Source organism: Mugil cephalus, chromosome 6 (assembly GCF_022458985.1).
Source record: "Mugil cephalus isolate CIBA_MC_2020 chromosome 6, CIBA_Mcephalus_1.1, whole genome shotgun sequence".
Taxonomy (NCBI): domain Eukaryota; kingdom Metazoa; phylum Chordata; class Actinopteri; order Mugiliformes; family Mugilidae; genus Mugil; species Mugil cephalus.
This window is the reverse complement of record NC_061775.1, coordinates 8117448-8134490: the sequence shown is the minus strand read 5'-3', so window position 1 is coordinate 8134490 and position 17043 is coordinate 8117448. Positions and strand designations below refer to the sequence as shown.

The 17043-nt window shown below is 40.9% G+C and overlaps 1 protein-coding gene across 1 annotated transcript; it reads left to right on the top strand.

The window, feature by feature from the left end:
* The first annotated feature begins 3192 nt into the window (after positions 1–3192).
* Positions 3193–13000, top strand: tm6sf2b (transmembrane 6 superfamily member 2b). Its single transcript, XM_047586217.1, has 11 exons — positions 3193–3311; positions 3527–3642; positions 5422–5525; positions 7723–7820; positions 7922–8025; positions 8549–8631; positions 9025–9149; positions 9965–10066; positions 10309–10401; positions 11988–12107; positions 12647–13000. Exons 2-11 carry the CDS (start codon positions 3563–3565, stop codon positions 12881–12883), a joined length of 1146 nt encoding a protein of 381 aa, XP_047442173.1. The 5' UTR covers positions 3193–3311; positions 3527–3562; the 3' UTR covers positions 12884–13000.
* The last annotated feature ends 4043 nt before the right edge of the window (positions 13001–17043 follow it).

Here is a 17043-nt window from a genome sequence, read left to right as displayed (position 1 = left end):
ATTTCCGCCGCTGTCGTCACGCGAGGTGCCGCTTGTTGATCGAGAGCAGAAAGCAGGCAGGCCATAAATAGTTCATCAGTAATGCCTGCTACACCTGAGCCAATGCAAGTTGGAACAAATAAATAAAATAAGGATAAACGAGAGCAAATGACCGAATTATAGATCAGTTATTGCCCCTTTTGCTAATAAACGCATTAAATAATAATAACACATTAATGACGATGGACCAGGTTGCATGTGCATGCTGTTTATTACCTTAGTAAAATAGAAATATTCTTATTCATTTAAAATGCGACATTTCGTTGAGCTTTATGCAAGAATTATATATTGAACACGTATAAAAGTATAAAATAAAACAAGGCCAACGTACGTTTATTTGCCTTGGTTTATACAATATAATACAGCCTTGCGTAAGTTTGTGTAATGTTACAGATGAATAATTTAGAAGTGAACTGAATCCTTACCTATTTTACGTGAGTCAGTCCTTTTCCGTAAAATAGGTCTATTAAAGTCTTCCACGAAAAAGATAACTGTCTTGACGGACCACTTGAGGCCATATTCAGTTGAAATGGGCTGTTTACTGGATGTTCTGTTTTAGTCAGGAGAACGGGGTGACAGTGATAGTATAACTGAATCACATACAGTTAAAAAATAACATTGAATAAAACATATCTGGGAAAATTGTATCATTTAAAGGTTATTATAAGGTGGATAAACGTGATTTCATCAGTATGATATTTGATTCACAAATTGTATTTGTTTTTTAGTTTTTTATTGTATTTATTATACATAAGATTAGATACAAACATAAGGAAAGAGGTGAATAATAACAGAACAAATAGTTTGGACATAATAATAACATTAACAAACTAGTATTTATGGAATAATTGGCTGAATGTGTATATAAGGATGTAGTGAATGAAGCGATACTCCTTAATATTTACGATGTGGTACAATCGTATGATATTTGAGTAAATTACAGCAACAATGTGTGGGGCCAGACCGGCACCCCGAGACAGAGGAGGCAGGAAAACCCACACGTTCCACAGCGATGTAGCCCGGGGGCCTAGAATTGTATTTGGACCTAGAGAAGCCATGGGCCTAAATTTAGTCCACAAAACATCAAACATGGCTTTTGCTGTTGCTACTTTTTACTCCTTCTAAATAACCTATGAAATACTGGATGATAGTTTGCACAACACTGCACATAATATCTGTATATTGCTGCACACTTTTATATTTACATCCATATTTTGTGTGTTAATATTTATAAAAGAGCAATTGACAGAGCAGGAACTACATCTCGTTGTGCTGTTAAACTGTTCTACAATGGCGAAATAGACTATTCTTATTCTTTCTTCTAACGGTAACAATCAGCAGATGACCTCCCTCCTGTTTCTTCTAGTGTTTAACAACCAATCAGAGCTCTCCATATGAAGATTTAATCATTTTAAGAAAACATGATAAAACCTCATTCATTAAAAAAAAAAGTCATTACTCTGAATTTAAATCCTGCAAAAGACAGCATGTGAACAACATTTTTCAATCCACATTAGAGATTATTAGAAGAAGCACAAATGGCACAAACATTAGCTTGAGGTTAAATAAAAGTGAATTAAAAAAAATGAGTAGGGAGATCTTAGAAACATTTTGTCTAAAAACAAGTATCGGTTGCAGTGTTTTCATATGCTTTGCCTATCTTGTTTTTTTTTGTTTTTTGTTTTTTTTTTTCTCTTCAACGAATCCATACTTCCCCGCAGACAGTTATTGTACAAAATTGCATTTCATTTCAGATGTTAAATGGAGTACACGCTCATCTTCCTCCTGCAGGTCTCATTTTGGCATCCATCTGCCCATTCAACATTATTGAACGACAGAGCTGGAAGAGCTCCAGTGGTTTCCAGCAAACACACACTGCCACTGCCTTCCTGGTATAACAGTCCACCCTTTTCCCAACAAAGAAAGGTGGTGGGAAGCAAACTGTGATGTGTGTTCATGTGTGTGCACACATTCGTTTGTGTTCAAACTCAAGATAGCAAGGTGGTGGATAATGACACACAGTGTGACAGTAGAATGAATGCATCCTGGCATGCTTTAGTTATACATTAAATGCACATTGACTTACCACTGTGGACATCTTCAGTTTAGACAATCACTTAGACAATTACTCTTGATGCTTAGCAGTTTCATTCTGTTGTAGAGTTCAGTTAACACAACAACAACAAAAAACACTTATGGTGTACTAACACCGAACACAACAGAGGCAATGCTAATGTTTTAATCTAATAAACATAATAAAATGAAATGATTAAAAAATCTTCTTTGTCTTTTTACAGGCCAACTGTAATCTGGCATTTGGCGCACCCTAGTGGAATTTCCTTGCAAACACTTTTCTAGAGTTCTCAACACTTGTCAAGTGTTTTTGAAACTTCACAACTCCCAATGCTTTTGCACAGGAGCTAAGCAAAAGCACATGAAGCTGAGCCAAGGCACGCAGGCACAATGAGGAATTATCATTCCATTGAGCAATTTTGATCATTAGTGGGGGGGTAAAAAAAAAAACACTGTAGAAATAGTTCCTGTTCGAGTTCGTTGTATGTCACAGATTAATGGTCTGCAACAATTATCCTCTTACCAGACCTATAGAGCTGTTTATGTGTCAGAGACATTCTCACATTCTATGTGACTCATTGTGAAGAGCTGTTAATTTAAATTATACAGTGCATGCATTCTCAGTTGAAAGACACTTCCTTTCCTGTATTTTAAAGTGTGAATTGAAATAGTCTCCATATCAGTTTCAGTTGTCAGAAGTTAAATCAGGTGTATGCGCTATATTCCTACTATACTGTACATATGTAGATACATGTATATATATATAAAGTATTTATACTTTATATATATATACATGTATCTACATATGTAGGGCCTTTGAGTTCTTTAAACAGTCATGCAGTATATATAACACTGCTAATTGCCCCTCTGGGATAAATAAAGGTTTTTCCGATTCTGATTCTGACTGCTGTAATTTGATAGTACGTCATTATATATAAATAAGCAGTGCACAATGCTGCATTTCATAAAACACTGCAAAGATTGCGCCATAGGAACTAGTATAGTTTGTGAGTGTGGCGCAACATGAGATGGAAACGTAGGCCTATTCTGTAATGAGACTTATGTAAATCTCTGACAAAACCAAATTGCACAACCCCCCAAAAGCTTCTTTGTTACCGCTTTATTATTTTCCCACTAAAGGCCATGTTTGCCTCAGGCCAGCTATAATTTGATTAATCCACCGAAAGGGTAGCCAGACGGTAAGAGCCCGCTCCGCTGCTTTGCCTTTCTCTTCAATTGCAGTTCTCCTTTTGATTTATATATTATATTACATTCTTATGATCGAATCTGACTTTGTTTGAGGTTTTTTAAGAATATTTATGCCCTGGCATTACATTCATTTTGCTTCAATCAGCTGTTTGCATCGCTTGCTGGAAGTGAATATTATTGACTCCTAATTGTATTATGTTTTCAGCATTGCTGTGGAGGGCACTGAGGAGCTTTTGAAGAGATGGAGACTTTAGTCTTTTTATTTTCATTTTCTGCCCTTGGCATTCTGTATGCCATGAACACCATCCCCGAGTTTCAAGAGTAAGTTGATTTCTCATTGCTCTGATGCATGCAGTCAATATTCTGTGTATGTTTAAAAGACTGTTTAGTGAAGGAAGCTGTAAATTATTGCTATAAAATCTTTTCGATTAGCGTACTACAGCGGCGCCATACGCTAACAACAAACACATGCATTTACTTGAAATAACAGCACGTAAAATAATATACTGACAATATCAGTGACCACAGATATGCAAGAATATAACAATGTATATCAGTGTCATGGGATGCCAGACATCACAGTCCACCACCACTAGAGGACTCTGTAAGCTTGAAACTTTAACACTTCTTCTCGATTTGAATGCATCATAAATCCATTCCATTCCTTGAGTTTTTTAAGGCAGTTGTGAAAACTTTTTAAACGACTCCATCCGACCTTTCTTTTGGGGGGCAAGGCAATGAACAGGGAGGAAAAGGGAGGCATTGTGAACAGAATTTGTGGAGATAATCTGATGTGATGCTGGAGATAATTGTTTTTCTAAGCTGTGAGGGGTCATTTTATTATTCATTATCACCGGGATACTGCCTTTAGATTGCCGATAGCCGCACACTGTAATTCTTCAGGCCAGTGGTAAGAGCCTGTAGATGTGCGACTCCTCCTGCAAACTGTTTACCAGCAGATATTTCAGAATTTCTGCAGATCTCTTTTTTTTAAACTCCTCCTGTGTGAAAATTTCTTCTAGCTCCCTTTCCCCCCCCTCAGTGTGTGGACATTGACAATCAATACAGGCTGCACAGAAGAATTTGATAAATTGCTCTTGACATATAATATGCCTAGCGTTCTCCCACTCTGCAAACAAACAGTATTGTGTGCATAAATCTTCCCGTGCTGTTGAATTGGATAGGTAGCAGGGGAGCCTGCCTTTGCTCCCGTAGCATTAGTTTTCCTTCTGTGAGCTTGCACTGAGAGTTTTCCGGGGATGTAATGTTGTTTGCTGGGAGATACCTTGAGCACATTAATCTTTTTCCCGTGCAAGAGAATGGAACCTTTGACCAGTGAACACGGTGGGCAATGCTGAACTAACATGGCCTTAGCCTGCTGCTCTGAACACCTCTGCCTATGACTGATTAAAGCATTGTAAACCTGTGTTTCTTGAGACGCTATATGCTGACCACCACTGCAGTACGCGAGGTGAAATAGTGCAGAGCCCAAGATTTATAAGAGAGAATTGTCTATATATGGTTTAATGCAGCATTTTCTGATTTAAAGAGCCATAAAATCTGATCTGACTTTTTATAATCATATGGTTTTATAATGTGTTGCCTATTTAGAAATAAGCCATTCCACAAGAGTTTTATCAACAACATAGAAATACTATTTTCTTGTCATATGTTAGAGACCTTAAAGTGAGCTATTACTTTGGAGATCATTAAATTCACTGCCATCTATCCAGGAATCTCCAGACACGCAGACTACACAGACCAACATTCCCTTTACTTCTGGGCGTAACTCATCTATCGCACAGATTTTTCTTCACACTTCTGCATTATTTCTTCCAGCACTAACGATGGGGGCCGCGTGCTTATCATTCTGTCTGACTTCCCATTCGTCATTGTTTACTAATTTAGCACGGCAGAGACGGCCGGTAAAACTTCCTTGGGAGAAAGCAATTAGCGAAAAGAATGAAGCAGAAAATGTGGGAGAGATTGCTGTCTAAAAATTTCTACACAGAGGCTATGGTAAAAAAATAAATAAAAAAATGTTGACAGTGTATCACACTTATTTCCTGAGATAACAATTTCATTTCCATGTTTCCACAGGCCTTATGTGATCCTGGAGATCGGTGTGGCTGTGCTGGTGATTGTGTTTCTGTTCTACTTCCTCATCACTCGTGGCAACCCACCTAAAGACCTCTTATTCTTTGGTAATCAACGCCACAGTGCGCATTTCCCAACGCACTTGCGATATTTGTCCAAATCTAAAGAAAGCCGTGAGTGCCGTGCATTGTTCTGGTGCCGACTCCAGTGCTCACATGACAGTTTCGCCCGCTGCTCAGCGAGTGAGAACATGAATAGTCAGACTGATTTCGCCTGATATGAAAACGAAAGCTGCTTAGGTGGATCAGACTCTGAGCGAAGCTTACCCGGACTTTCCTGAAGCATGACTGATCCGAACGGCCTGCAGAACCTTTCGGGCACTTACTTAACATTTGAGCTTTTCTTTTGAGACAGAGTCCATGAGTGACCGTGAAACAAAGGGCACAGCTATTTGAATGCACTCAGATCCAGTTACTGCTCTCACATAATACCGTAGACTTCCTAAGAATATTTCTGTTCGTGTGGCTGTATCGTTTAATTAAACTTTTTATTAAGCTACAACAATTAGCGACACAGTGTCACTCGCTGTGTGTATAGCCACTGGTCAAACTATGCTCCATTTCTAGCCGAAGGGTTTCCCCCACCGTCAGATCCCCACAGCCGATGCCAGGGGCAACGCTAGTGGGACACAAACAAGGTGATACATCAGTAGTCGGGGCCCGAGGCAGTCATACTGTTGTGCAGAAGACCCACCGCAACATGGACAAAGCCGTGGCAGGCTGTTCTCAGTGATAGAGAGCCGTAATCCCCCCCTCTGCTATCTCACCTGTTAGATGTCAGAGACAAACTGGAGGATTACAGACGAGATACGCGGGAGAGACAAAATGTGTGTCGCATGTGCATGCAATGCGTAACCGAATGTGCAAAGAATGTATGAAGGACGGAAAGGAGGGATGTGATACAAGGGTTTGACCCCCGTGGCATCTGCGCAAAAACACACAGAGATAGTGCCTGTAATCTATAAGCTAGAAGATCACTGCAACGGGGTTTATAGGTGTTTTAAATGTTAAGTGTTGAAATACAAGGACATGCTGCTCGAATGGATTTCAGCTCATTCCAATTTTGTTAGATATGGTATTACAGGTGCACAAGCTCCTTATATGCAACAACAAACATACCATAATCTCTCCCAAAGTCCTCCATTCACAATGCTTTAAAGTAAAAGTATTATCAACAATTTTAAGGCACCAGAAATATTTGCTGCACGGCATTGCTCCTTATATTAAATATGTTAAACGTAGAGGTTTCCTTTGACTGATAAATATAATATACATATATACAATTTATACAATATAAATATACATTATTGTCATCATTTTGCATTCAATATTAAAGTGCCTAATACGTATATATAAAGCAAAGAAAGAAAATGGTAGAATGCAAGTATCCTAAAGTTACAGTATACTCAAGTACAATACAAGTATAGTACATGAGTATAGTATAGTATATGAGCATATGTCCTGTAAATCCATTGCCTCATGGTGTTCACCCCACATGCTGAAGCTACCTGCATGAATTGGCAGTAGATTCACCTCATATGGTGGTAGTTATACCCCATGGTAACGCCTGTGCTCTTGTTATGTTCCAATGTCTCCACCAAATGGTTTACCTGATAGTCTGTTTCCACAACCGCACTGTTTCCAAGCCTATTAGCGCGCACCTGAAGCCCATTTTTTTATCCTGTAACTTGGAGAGTAAGTGTGGACATCTGGAGAGGGAGTTGTTGGCGTATACTCACTTGTTATGGAGACACACATACTGTATGCTAATGACTTTGAAGGGCACATTGTTTGTGTTCTATTAGTGCTGGAGAGGGGCTTTAGAGTAACCTTTCTTTCCACAGTTAAATTCTGTCTGCCAGACGAGGCTTTCAGCTCTGCAGGGTTCTTTACCTGAGGATAGAAAAGGGCTGCTCACCATGGACCTGATTTAACCCGTTACTTGGATATTCCAAATTTCAGTTTTGTCGTAGGGCAAAAGGAGATTTTTTTCTTACTTTTAGAAAATTTTAAATTTTCATGCAGAAAATCAAGATCAATGAAGTTACCATATATGATTCCTTGCCCTTAAGTGGTAGGGACCCCACCTACTGTATGTGTTGTATATTAATCTCGGCCTAGTGCTATGTATAAATATACATTATTGTCATCATTTTGCATTCAATATTAAAGTGCCTCATGCATATATATAAAGCAAAGAAAGAAAATGAATAAAACTCATCTTCATATTTTCTACCCTTTACAGTTTTTGCTGAATTTTCTTTTACTTGTATCATTGACCTGACGAGTGCCTTGGAATATGACGGCATTATATCTGGTTTCATGGAATTCTACCAGAAGACAGTAAGTCTCTTACGTTCCTGTAATAAACACACTTGTGCAACACTAAGCAAATGTTTATCAGCGTCACGCAGGAATGACTGTGTGTAATGTCCGTGTTTCAGGGAGAGCCCTACCTGGGGACAGCATATGCCATCATGATGTGTTACTGGGATGGAATAGCGCACTTTATCATGTACCTGCTGATGATCGGCAGGATAACAGACAGGTGCGTGATGGTCATGCTCGTTTATCTTACTTCAGATCACAAAACGCTCACGTCAAATGACAGAGGTCTAGAGTGCCCTTTAACTACACTGGAGGCTGTACACGGTCTGTAGCATTTCAGTACAAAGATTAAAGTGTTCTCCGGCGCATGCAAAGCTTCACACCCATTTTTATTTTTTTTGTGTGTCTGAGCTAAAGAAATAACAGTTGAGCAAATTAGGTACCACTGAAATGTATGGGGAGCATTTATCACATAAAACCCACAAAATGGATAGAAAAGACAGTGAGTCAGCCTGTCATACAGTGCCCTCAGGGAGCTCAAGAGTTCAGAGGGAGCACTGCTTTAGTGGGGGTGCTGTATGGAATTAAATCCTCTTTTAAACAATATCAGCCTCGTACCACTGGAGAAAATAGGATTTGTATTATGCATAGGACAGTTGTGTACTTACTTTACCTGAACTAAAGTTTCACGTACTACTTTCTGTCTTGACGGATATCTTCACAATCTCCACCCTCTCTCCTAGGAAAGCCTACCGTACCCTGGGCTTGTTCTGGGCTGGCTCGTTGTGTGCCAACATGAGTGTGTTTATTTCTGGAATAGTGGCAGGTGAGCCTCAATCCCCTTTCCGCCAGTCCCATGATGACAAGCTTTAATCAAGTGAACATCTGCCCTGCCGTGTACCATCAGTGTCACAGTTCAGGCTGCCAACGAAAAACACGCGCACACCCTGTGCCTCGCCTGCCATCACAACCCACAGAACAAAGCAAAAAACAGACTTAAAGCATCTGTTGTTGGCATTTCAAACTGAATACATAAGTGTCACAAGATCAAACGTGGCCTCAGGCAATGCGCTGTTCCCTCTGTTGTGTTATCATAGACATAGTGTACTGTTCTCTTTTGCCTCAAGTGTCCTATAGTGGTTTTTAAACGGAAGTTCAATTACTGACTAAGATGTCTACAAGCTGATAAAGGAGTCTTTATTTCTCTTTTTTTCTGCAGGTAAATATGGGTCAGAGATCCGGCCGGCATTCTGGATCAATTTTCTCTTTCTTTTGATGCCTATAGTGGGAGCTGTCACACTTTTTACTAGGCCCAAGGACAGGCCACTAATTGGTGGATACAATGTAAGTCATGAGCTTGAATGATTAGACCTTGATATGAAAGAGGAAAGGATCAGACATACATTTTTTTCTGCATGCCTAGTCCAGCTGAATGTGATTCACACCAGTACTGATGAGTTTGTCGCTGTCATGTGTCATCTTGTGAATGTGTGGTGTGCTGACCTCAACGCGACAGATCTCCACAGTGTGTTTGCAAGCACAGCTCAAATGCTTTGCCTAATTTCAGTATTGCCAAATATTTCCCTTTCTCATTATCCAGTCAATTTTAACGCTGCAGTGTCTCCCTCTACTGCCAGTCAGAGAAATTACATAAACCACTACCAAAAAAGTGCATATGACAACTAGCTCTGAAAAGGCTCCTTTTGTTAAGAAACAAAACAAAAACAAAACATTTACACAGCTTCAACACAATAATCCATTAATTTGTCAGATTGGTCTACATGGCCTACTCCAAATGTTTTACAAAATACATGAGCATTACTGTCACGTTACTGTCGCTTTTTTCACCACTATTGAGCAAATAAGAGAAGTATAGTAAAACCACACCAACGAGGACCTGTGTTTGCCCTGGCTATGAATAACTTTATTGTTTCCAGTAACAAGTGAGTGTTGGGTTGTCATGTAACACCACAACAACTTGCACTGGAAACACATGTTGGTGTTACGTTTATAGCTTGTAGGTCACGTAAGTGATTAAAACATTAGTCAGCGCAGATGTAAAGACGATGGTTACCTGAACAGAGGAACCTCATTTAAACATTCGCTCATAACCACAACCTTCACTAACCAGCTCTACACCGCACATTATCTCCACCCAGGCCAAGCACGCTCAGAGCATGAAGCTGATCTGGCGTCCCTTGGACATGATCCTGGTGGTGCTCCTGTTGGCGGCCATGGCCTTCACCATCCTCAGAGGTTTGGTGAGTATGATATATTTACAGCATGTTGCGGGCAGAGTTCAAGGAATCTTTAAAAGTCACATACGTTAGCCTGAAATCTGGGTCAGGCGCAGCGGTTTGTCCAGGGACTTGGAAAAGCAGTTCAGCTAACTGAGCCACATGTGAATGTCTTCTAAAACTGATCTTAAATTCTTGATTCTCATGCAATATTTTGGTGTTAAACTGCACTATATCATAAGGTGTTTCTGTTATTTTATGCGTAGGTGGCTCTGGATTCTCCACTTGAAGTTTGTTCCTTGTACCTGAAGCATTATGAACCCTACCTGAAGGATCCTGTCGGCTACCCCAAAGTCATGGTTGGTCTTTTTCTTACACTTTACGGGTCCATGTCTATTTCCTTCCCTGTTGCTGCCGTAGCATCTAACAACACCTCTTCACCTCGTTTTAAATAACAAGCCACATAATGGACCTCTGCTTTCATGGATATCACTTTGAGCGTGCTGGAAGCGTGCCCTCATCTCCTCCACTGTTTGAGCCATTTTTCATCATTATAGCCACGACGAGCGTGGGTTGAGAGGCCAGCGCATCTTTGTCTCTCTCTTTCATTTGCGTAAGATGGATAATAGATTATTACAGTGACTGGCAGTTGGTCTGCTTTCCTTTCATTTTCTCGTTCTGACCTGTGGGTTTTGTTGTGTTTTGTTCGCCGCACACGGCTCTGTCAATAGGTTATCCAAAGACCTTGTCGTGGCTGCAGTCCAGGCACAATTGCGAGCCATTGATCAGAAAGACGAGCCGCATGCCGAGAACTTGATAAGCTAATCCCTCGCCCAAAGCCCCCCATCAGCATCTCACTGGGATGGAGCAGAGTGTGTGTGCAGCATGTGAAAGTATGTCTTGGTTAGTCTCCGTGTTTGTGCTCTGGATTTGTTTGCATGTGTGGGTGCAACGGAAATAAAAGAAGTTTGGTTTTCTTGCATTTGGTTACATTGTTTCTGCACCGTCGCGACCTCCTCATTAGTTGATGAATGATTTGCGACAAGTTGCCATGGCAGCACCAAGAAGACATTACAACAAAAGACTGAAGGGCAAAGATGATTGGCTTTCAGGCATTGAGCTGAACTCATTAGAATTCATCTGGACTCCAGACCGGGAATGAAAAGAACTGGTATAATTTGAGAGTTTTAGAAAGTGGGAATATTTAAAGTTGAAGGTCAAGACAGTCTCTGTAATGACCCTTGTGTGGAAGCAGCCATTTGTGCTGAGGGTGCAAATTCAAAGCAGAGCTGGGAAGCAGATAAATACCATAGCGCAGCACTCAAGACTGAAATACTGACTTTGAGTGTTTCCATTTGTAAGAGCTTGTTTTATTTCTGTACATTATAAAGCGTAATAATGTACATTATATTCTTACATGTCTCAAATGTGTGCAGTTAAATTACATAATTAAATGTTGATTAATTTTAATTCTTGGCTAATTTTATTATTTCATATAATTCACTTTTCCACTCCAGTGGCACTGCTTTTATGCAGCGCATTAAAAAGTCGACTGTGTGTTTGTTTTTGCCCTCGTCTGTATTCAGCGGGAGTAGCTGAAGTGAGGTGTGGGCCAGAGGAGAATGAGGATGCACTGTTTTAATTGTCTGCTGGAGTGTCAGGGCTCAACAACAACACTGACTGACAGTGATGGAAGGGTCTTTCAGCCCTGTAAGGCACTTCTCAGCATATCCAGAGCCATTCCCCGCGGAATACACTATATGATATACGCACAGCTCAACCCGCCGTATGTCACTGTGGAACCACATAATTAACTTATGCTGTGAATGACATATAGGTCCACGCCAACATTTCATTCGGAGGAGGGACTTCTCACATTTTCAGCTTTCCAATAAGTAATGGAAGTAATATGAAGAGAATAATGGCATTGCGTTTGTTTTTCCAGATGCTGCACTTGTTTTTTTATGGACTCCCCCTGCTGGGTGCGTTCGTTTACGGCCTCCTCAGGCCCGGGTGCACATGGATGTCGGACTGGACGGTGTTCTGCGCCGGAGCAATGATCCAGGTGACACCACAAAGGAAAACAGTCAATAAGTGAAACTGGCTCTGAATGCATCAGCGAGGCCACAGATGCTGCATGCTGAAGCAGCTTGCACCAACAGTTAGTTGCATTGCATTAAGGCACAGCAAAAATTGCTGCGTCCTATTGATTAAAGTTTTCATCAGCAGTTTGCACTTGTTAAAAAGAGGCGCGACACGTGTCACTGCAATTAACTCCTTGCAGCGAGCTCTATCCTGTTAGTAATGACCTGGACCACAATTATCCTTTGAAGTATATTCTCTGTAATAAACAAGCTGGCGATGCGTTCTCTACATATTGATCTGACAGAGAGATTAGAAGCACGAGGAGAGGAACTCCTTGATTAAAACCTTGTGTTACTGCACATCAGCGCTCACAGACTGCCTTCTAATATCCACCCATAATGACTGTGGTGTCGTGTGTCGACCTTTCAAGTTATTCCTTTGGAGATTTTCTATAATAAAACACAATGATCTGTAATCAGTGCAAACCCTCTACTTTTCTTTCTCCTTGTCTCCATCCAGTGCCAGTGGGCCCACATCGGGGGATCCCTCCACCCTCGTACCACAGCACCATTTCGTATCCCAAATGACGTTTTCTGGTTGGTGCTGGTGGCCAACCTGCTCTACGCAGTCACTCCGATCCTGGTGATGCTGCGGGTTCAGAGCAATCCCTATTTCTTCCTGAAAATCGCCCCCTTCCCTGGGGAGACTGGGCTGCCGTACAGCGAGGAGAAGGATACCAAGTACAAAGAGAAATGATCGTCATAAATCTCCTCTCACCTTTGGAGTGAATGACTTATCTGATAGTTCGTGGAGAGCTGTTTTATTTCAAATGCAATATTTCAAAATGCCAAAATACAAGATTATTTTGCTCAACATCTGTGGATTTAGTGGTTATTTAATTATTTACCTCCAACGCTAGAATGTCTTGTGTCATACATGAGCAACGATTAGTCAGTAGGACTGCTATCTGTGGTGCCCGTAGGAGAAATCATAATCTCTGACATTTTTACTGCCAGCTAAACAGCTGACAGCTTTTGTGTGAAATATGTCACGGTTTCACTGTTGGATGGATTAGCGTGATATCTAGTTCAGACGTTCATGGTGACCTGAATATGAAGTTTGACATGTTTAGCCATAAACTGAAATGAATTTCCATCTGATGTGATACAAATCTACTGAACCTGAAAGCTTCCATGATACTGGATGAACAACATTTGGAAGCTTGGAGATGTCTCAACTCGTAGACAATGAATTGGCAAAAAAAAAGTAGGTTCAGATATTCACTGGATATTCACTGGAGATATTTATAATACTGACGTCCAACTGTAACAATAATGGCTGAAGCATGTGAACATAAATAGAGTTAGCAACTGCACTAAGTCACTTCAATACAACCCAGTGATTGGTATATACATATGTCACTTTCCGTTACAGTAGACAGGAGATACTATGCTAACAATCTTCAACTGATTGACAAGACAAGAAAAATAGGCTGCAACTTTCTCTAGATTATTTTATAAGCTGGTAATAACATATTTATGATTTGCAGTATCTTCCGTACAATCTTGTGTTTAACTGGATTTCATAGACGGCAGCATAATTACATCACACTGGTTGATTCAGTGTCCCCTTTCTCCACCTTAAACCAGTTTTGACTGGATTAACATTTCAAGGAGAGGCTGTGCTCCTCAGTGATTTAATTCACTGCTCCGGAGGACATTTTAACAAGCAGGAAATTACAGGACATATTTCGTAACAGATGTGGACACTCGGTAGGACAAATCTAAGAGAGACAAACAAAAGACTGCTGAAGAGATTGAATAATTATGAAAAGCTGCTTGTCTCCTTCTAGTCATAACTCAGTTAGAATTCAGTCCAGTCTTAATGCCTGGGAAGCTGTGAAGTAGTGGTTAGGGAAGCAGCTTTGGGCCTCGAGCAAGCACCTCAGCCCCAAACTGCTCTCCGGGCGTTGCACAGGTGGTAACCCACTGCTCCAAGTACACAGGATGAATGACTTGGTCAAATGCATGAAGTCATTTCCCCACATGGGACAGTATAACAAAAAAACAAAAAAAAACACAAAGACTAAGAAAATATATCATTCTAATTCAGCATGACTTAAACAGTTTTAAATAATATCCAAAGGTGTAAAGGTGGGGAAATTAATCCAGTGATACAGAATGGCTATCAAGCCACAAGGGAGTTGATTTAATTGATTTATATGAATAATAAATGTGATTATTAATTTAATGGGTTTAATGGGCCAGGTTTGGTAAAATACAATATATCTAAAAAAGAAAAAAAAGAAAAGAAAAAAAGAAAGGAAAAAAAAGAAAAGGCAAAATTGCAGCTGTAATTAATGCTGGAATGGAAGTGGAAATTCACCCACATACACACTCTGAATGGGATTAAAATCACTCACAAGTGCAGGATATGTTAAAATCCCCCCACCTCCTCCAGAGACACACAGTAAATCCACTCCAAATGAGGCTTTTAGTCAACCTGAGCAGAGGGCTAAACAGCCAGAAGTGGAGACACCTGTGGAGAATTACACAGCCTCCAGAAACACTCTGCAACGCTGTTTACTACAAACATGATTTAAACTATAGATTTCCTATGCTACAGACGTTTTGCAGTGTGTTATATAACCACGATACTTGATGATTGTCTGCATGTCAGCACGCTGCTGTGAAACGGACAATGTGGGTGGGTGGACTTGATAACTCCACAATAAGCTCAGTATTTGTTACCCAACACCACCGGAGCCACCACAGATCATTACTCAGGGGCTGAGTGGCAGGGATGGGCTGTAGAGGGCAATGTACACTTCAGCGGCAGCTCTTGTCGCTCATTCACTCCGGAGTACGCACACAGACGCTGCCAGCCTATCTCAGATTTAAAAAGACAACTTTTCTTTCTCAAGCAGGAAAACAAGAGAGGCATCTGCCATTCTGCATTTTGTCTGATCCCATGTGCGCGAATTGCCAACATTTCATTCCTTCCCCGCTTACGACTCCTGATCCTCATTGTTTCTTTTCTGCTCATAGATGCTGCTGCGAGCTCTCTCTCTGTGTGGGTGGCTCAGTGAATGGCCCACTACTGCTCTCATCACTGGCTTTTACAAAGTCATCAAGGACTCATGTGATACTTTTTTGTTCAACAAACACTCTTCAATGACCAGGCTGAACAGAAGAGGCCACTGTCAGTCTCACGAAGACGAGGCCTTCTTGGTAAGATACGCAAAAGACTGATTAAATGAAAAGATTATCACCTCACCGTGTAATGTAATTCACAAGTACCGAATGAGTCTCTCAAATCCTTTCAATAATATCAGGCTTTGGTTCAGTCATGTGAACACACTGTGTTTTCTTGACAGAGATAAAAGGAGTTATTTATGTGGTTAGATAAAGCTTTTTAAAGCAGCAACGCAACCCTCCTCCCCATCCCTACCCCATCAATAACAGTAGCCCACTCATAAGTAATTATCCCTCGTACTTCGCTGAGCAATAGGCCAGGAGATAGGGAGGGAGGCAGACTCATTTAATTTACTCTCGTTCAGCAGCTTTTTCATGCTGAAGCGTGGCATCGCTCCCGCTCGCACATGCTACCGGTGCATTCTGTGTGTGTGAGAGAGGCTTTAAATCAAATGTGGCCGCTCCAAACAGCTCTCTAATCCCATGATGAGAGTCACGGGGGACCTCGGCTGCAGATGCCTCCTCGGCAGTGTGGCCCCGGAGAGCTGCGGAGCTGTGGCTGTGAAAAATGCAACCAAACACTCGGCACTGCAGGCTATGGAAGGATTAATGGTGAGGTATCACTTTATAATAGAAGTAAAGGGCTTTGGATTCATTAATGCATGAGCTTCAATTAAGGAACCAAATTAAGTTATTATAAGTCAGGTTCAGGAGGAAGGAGACCATGACTCACATTTCTGTTTGCCGTGCCGTTCTGTTTGGGTTCACACTCCACCAGGAACCAGGTATGATAATATAAAGCTAATTAGGTTTCATCATTTAAAATCTGTTTACCAACACTTAAAGCTGGCTTCATTGCTTTTGTGGTCATGTGATCATCCCTGACCTCCCCTGCACACCCACGTTTCCTTGTACTTTTTCTTCATCTTACTTTCACAGGGTGGGGTTTTAAATCCTCCCAAAACAATCTTGCTGAATAACAGCAAGTAGACATTTCTAGCCCATGGTTATTCTCAGTTCATTCGTTTTTTATACATTTCATAGAGAAAATCATCTCCCTCCAAGGTGATGGGTAATCTTAGCTAAATCTTGAGTGTTTTCACAGTATTGGGGGGAAATGTTTCAAGCCCGTAGTCTTTTCCTCAACTTGTAATAGATTGGTAAGGATGATAATCTCTCTCAACTCTGCTCTGAGGGCAGTAAACGTACAGGCCTTGTCTAAATCCTGTGGATAAAACGCAGTTTTTTCAGGATTTTTTTTTTTTCTTTTGGGTTTAACTAATACATCATTAAAGACCACATTAATAACACCGAATTGCCTGCTAATGTGTTGGGAAGCAGCCAGCTGTTGGCCCAGACTTGAAAACAAGCCGTCAGTATTAATGTTGCTGACCTCGAATTTCTCACCCCAACAAGGCATCACTTCATTATCTGCACACTGTTGTTTTTCTTCTCTTTAGCTCCGTTTTGCTGCATCTCTTGCTAATAGATCTGTGATTGTCCAGGGAGAGTCCGGACATCTGAGAACTGCAGCTGCAGTGATGCCACACAGGACTGCAGCAACTCGAGAAGCTGCCCGGTGGTTGACTGGTCCATGTCGTTGCTCTTCAAGACGATGCAAGTCAACTTGAATCTTAGCAGCACAGTATGCAGTAATACAGCCATCAGTGAAATCGTGAGTGTTACACAAAGTGCCACTGCCTCATGCTGAGGACCCTGTCT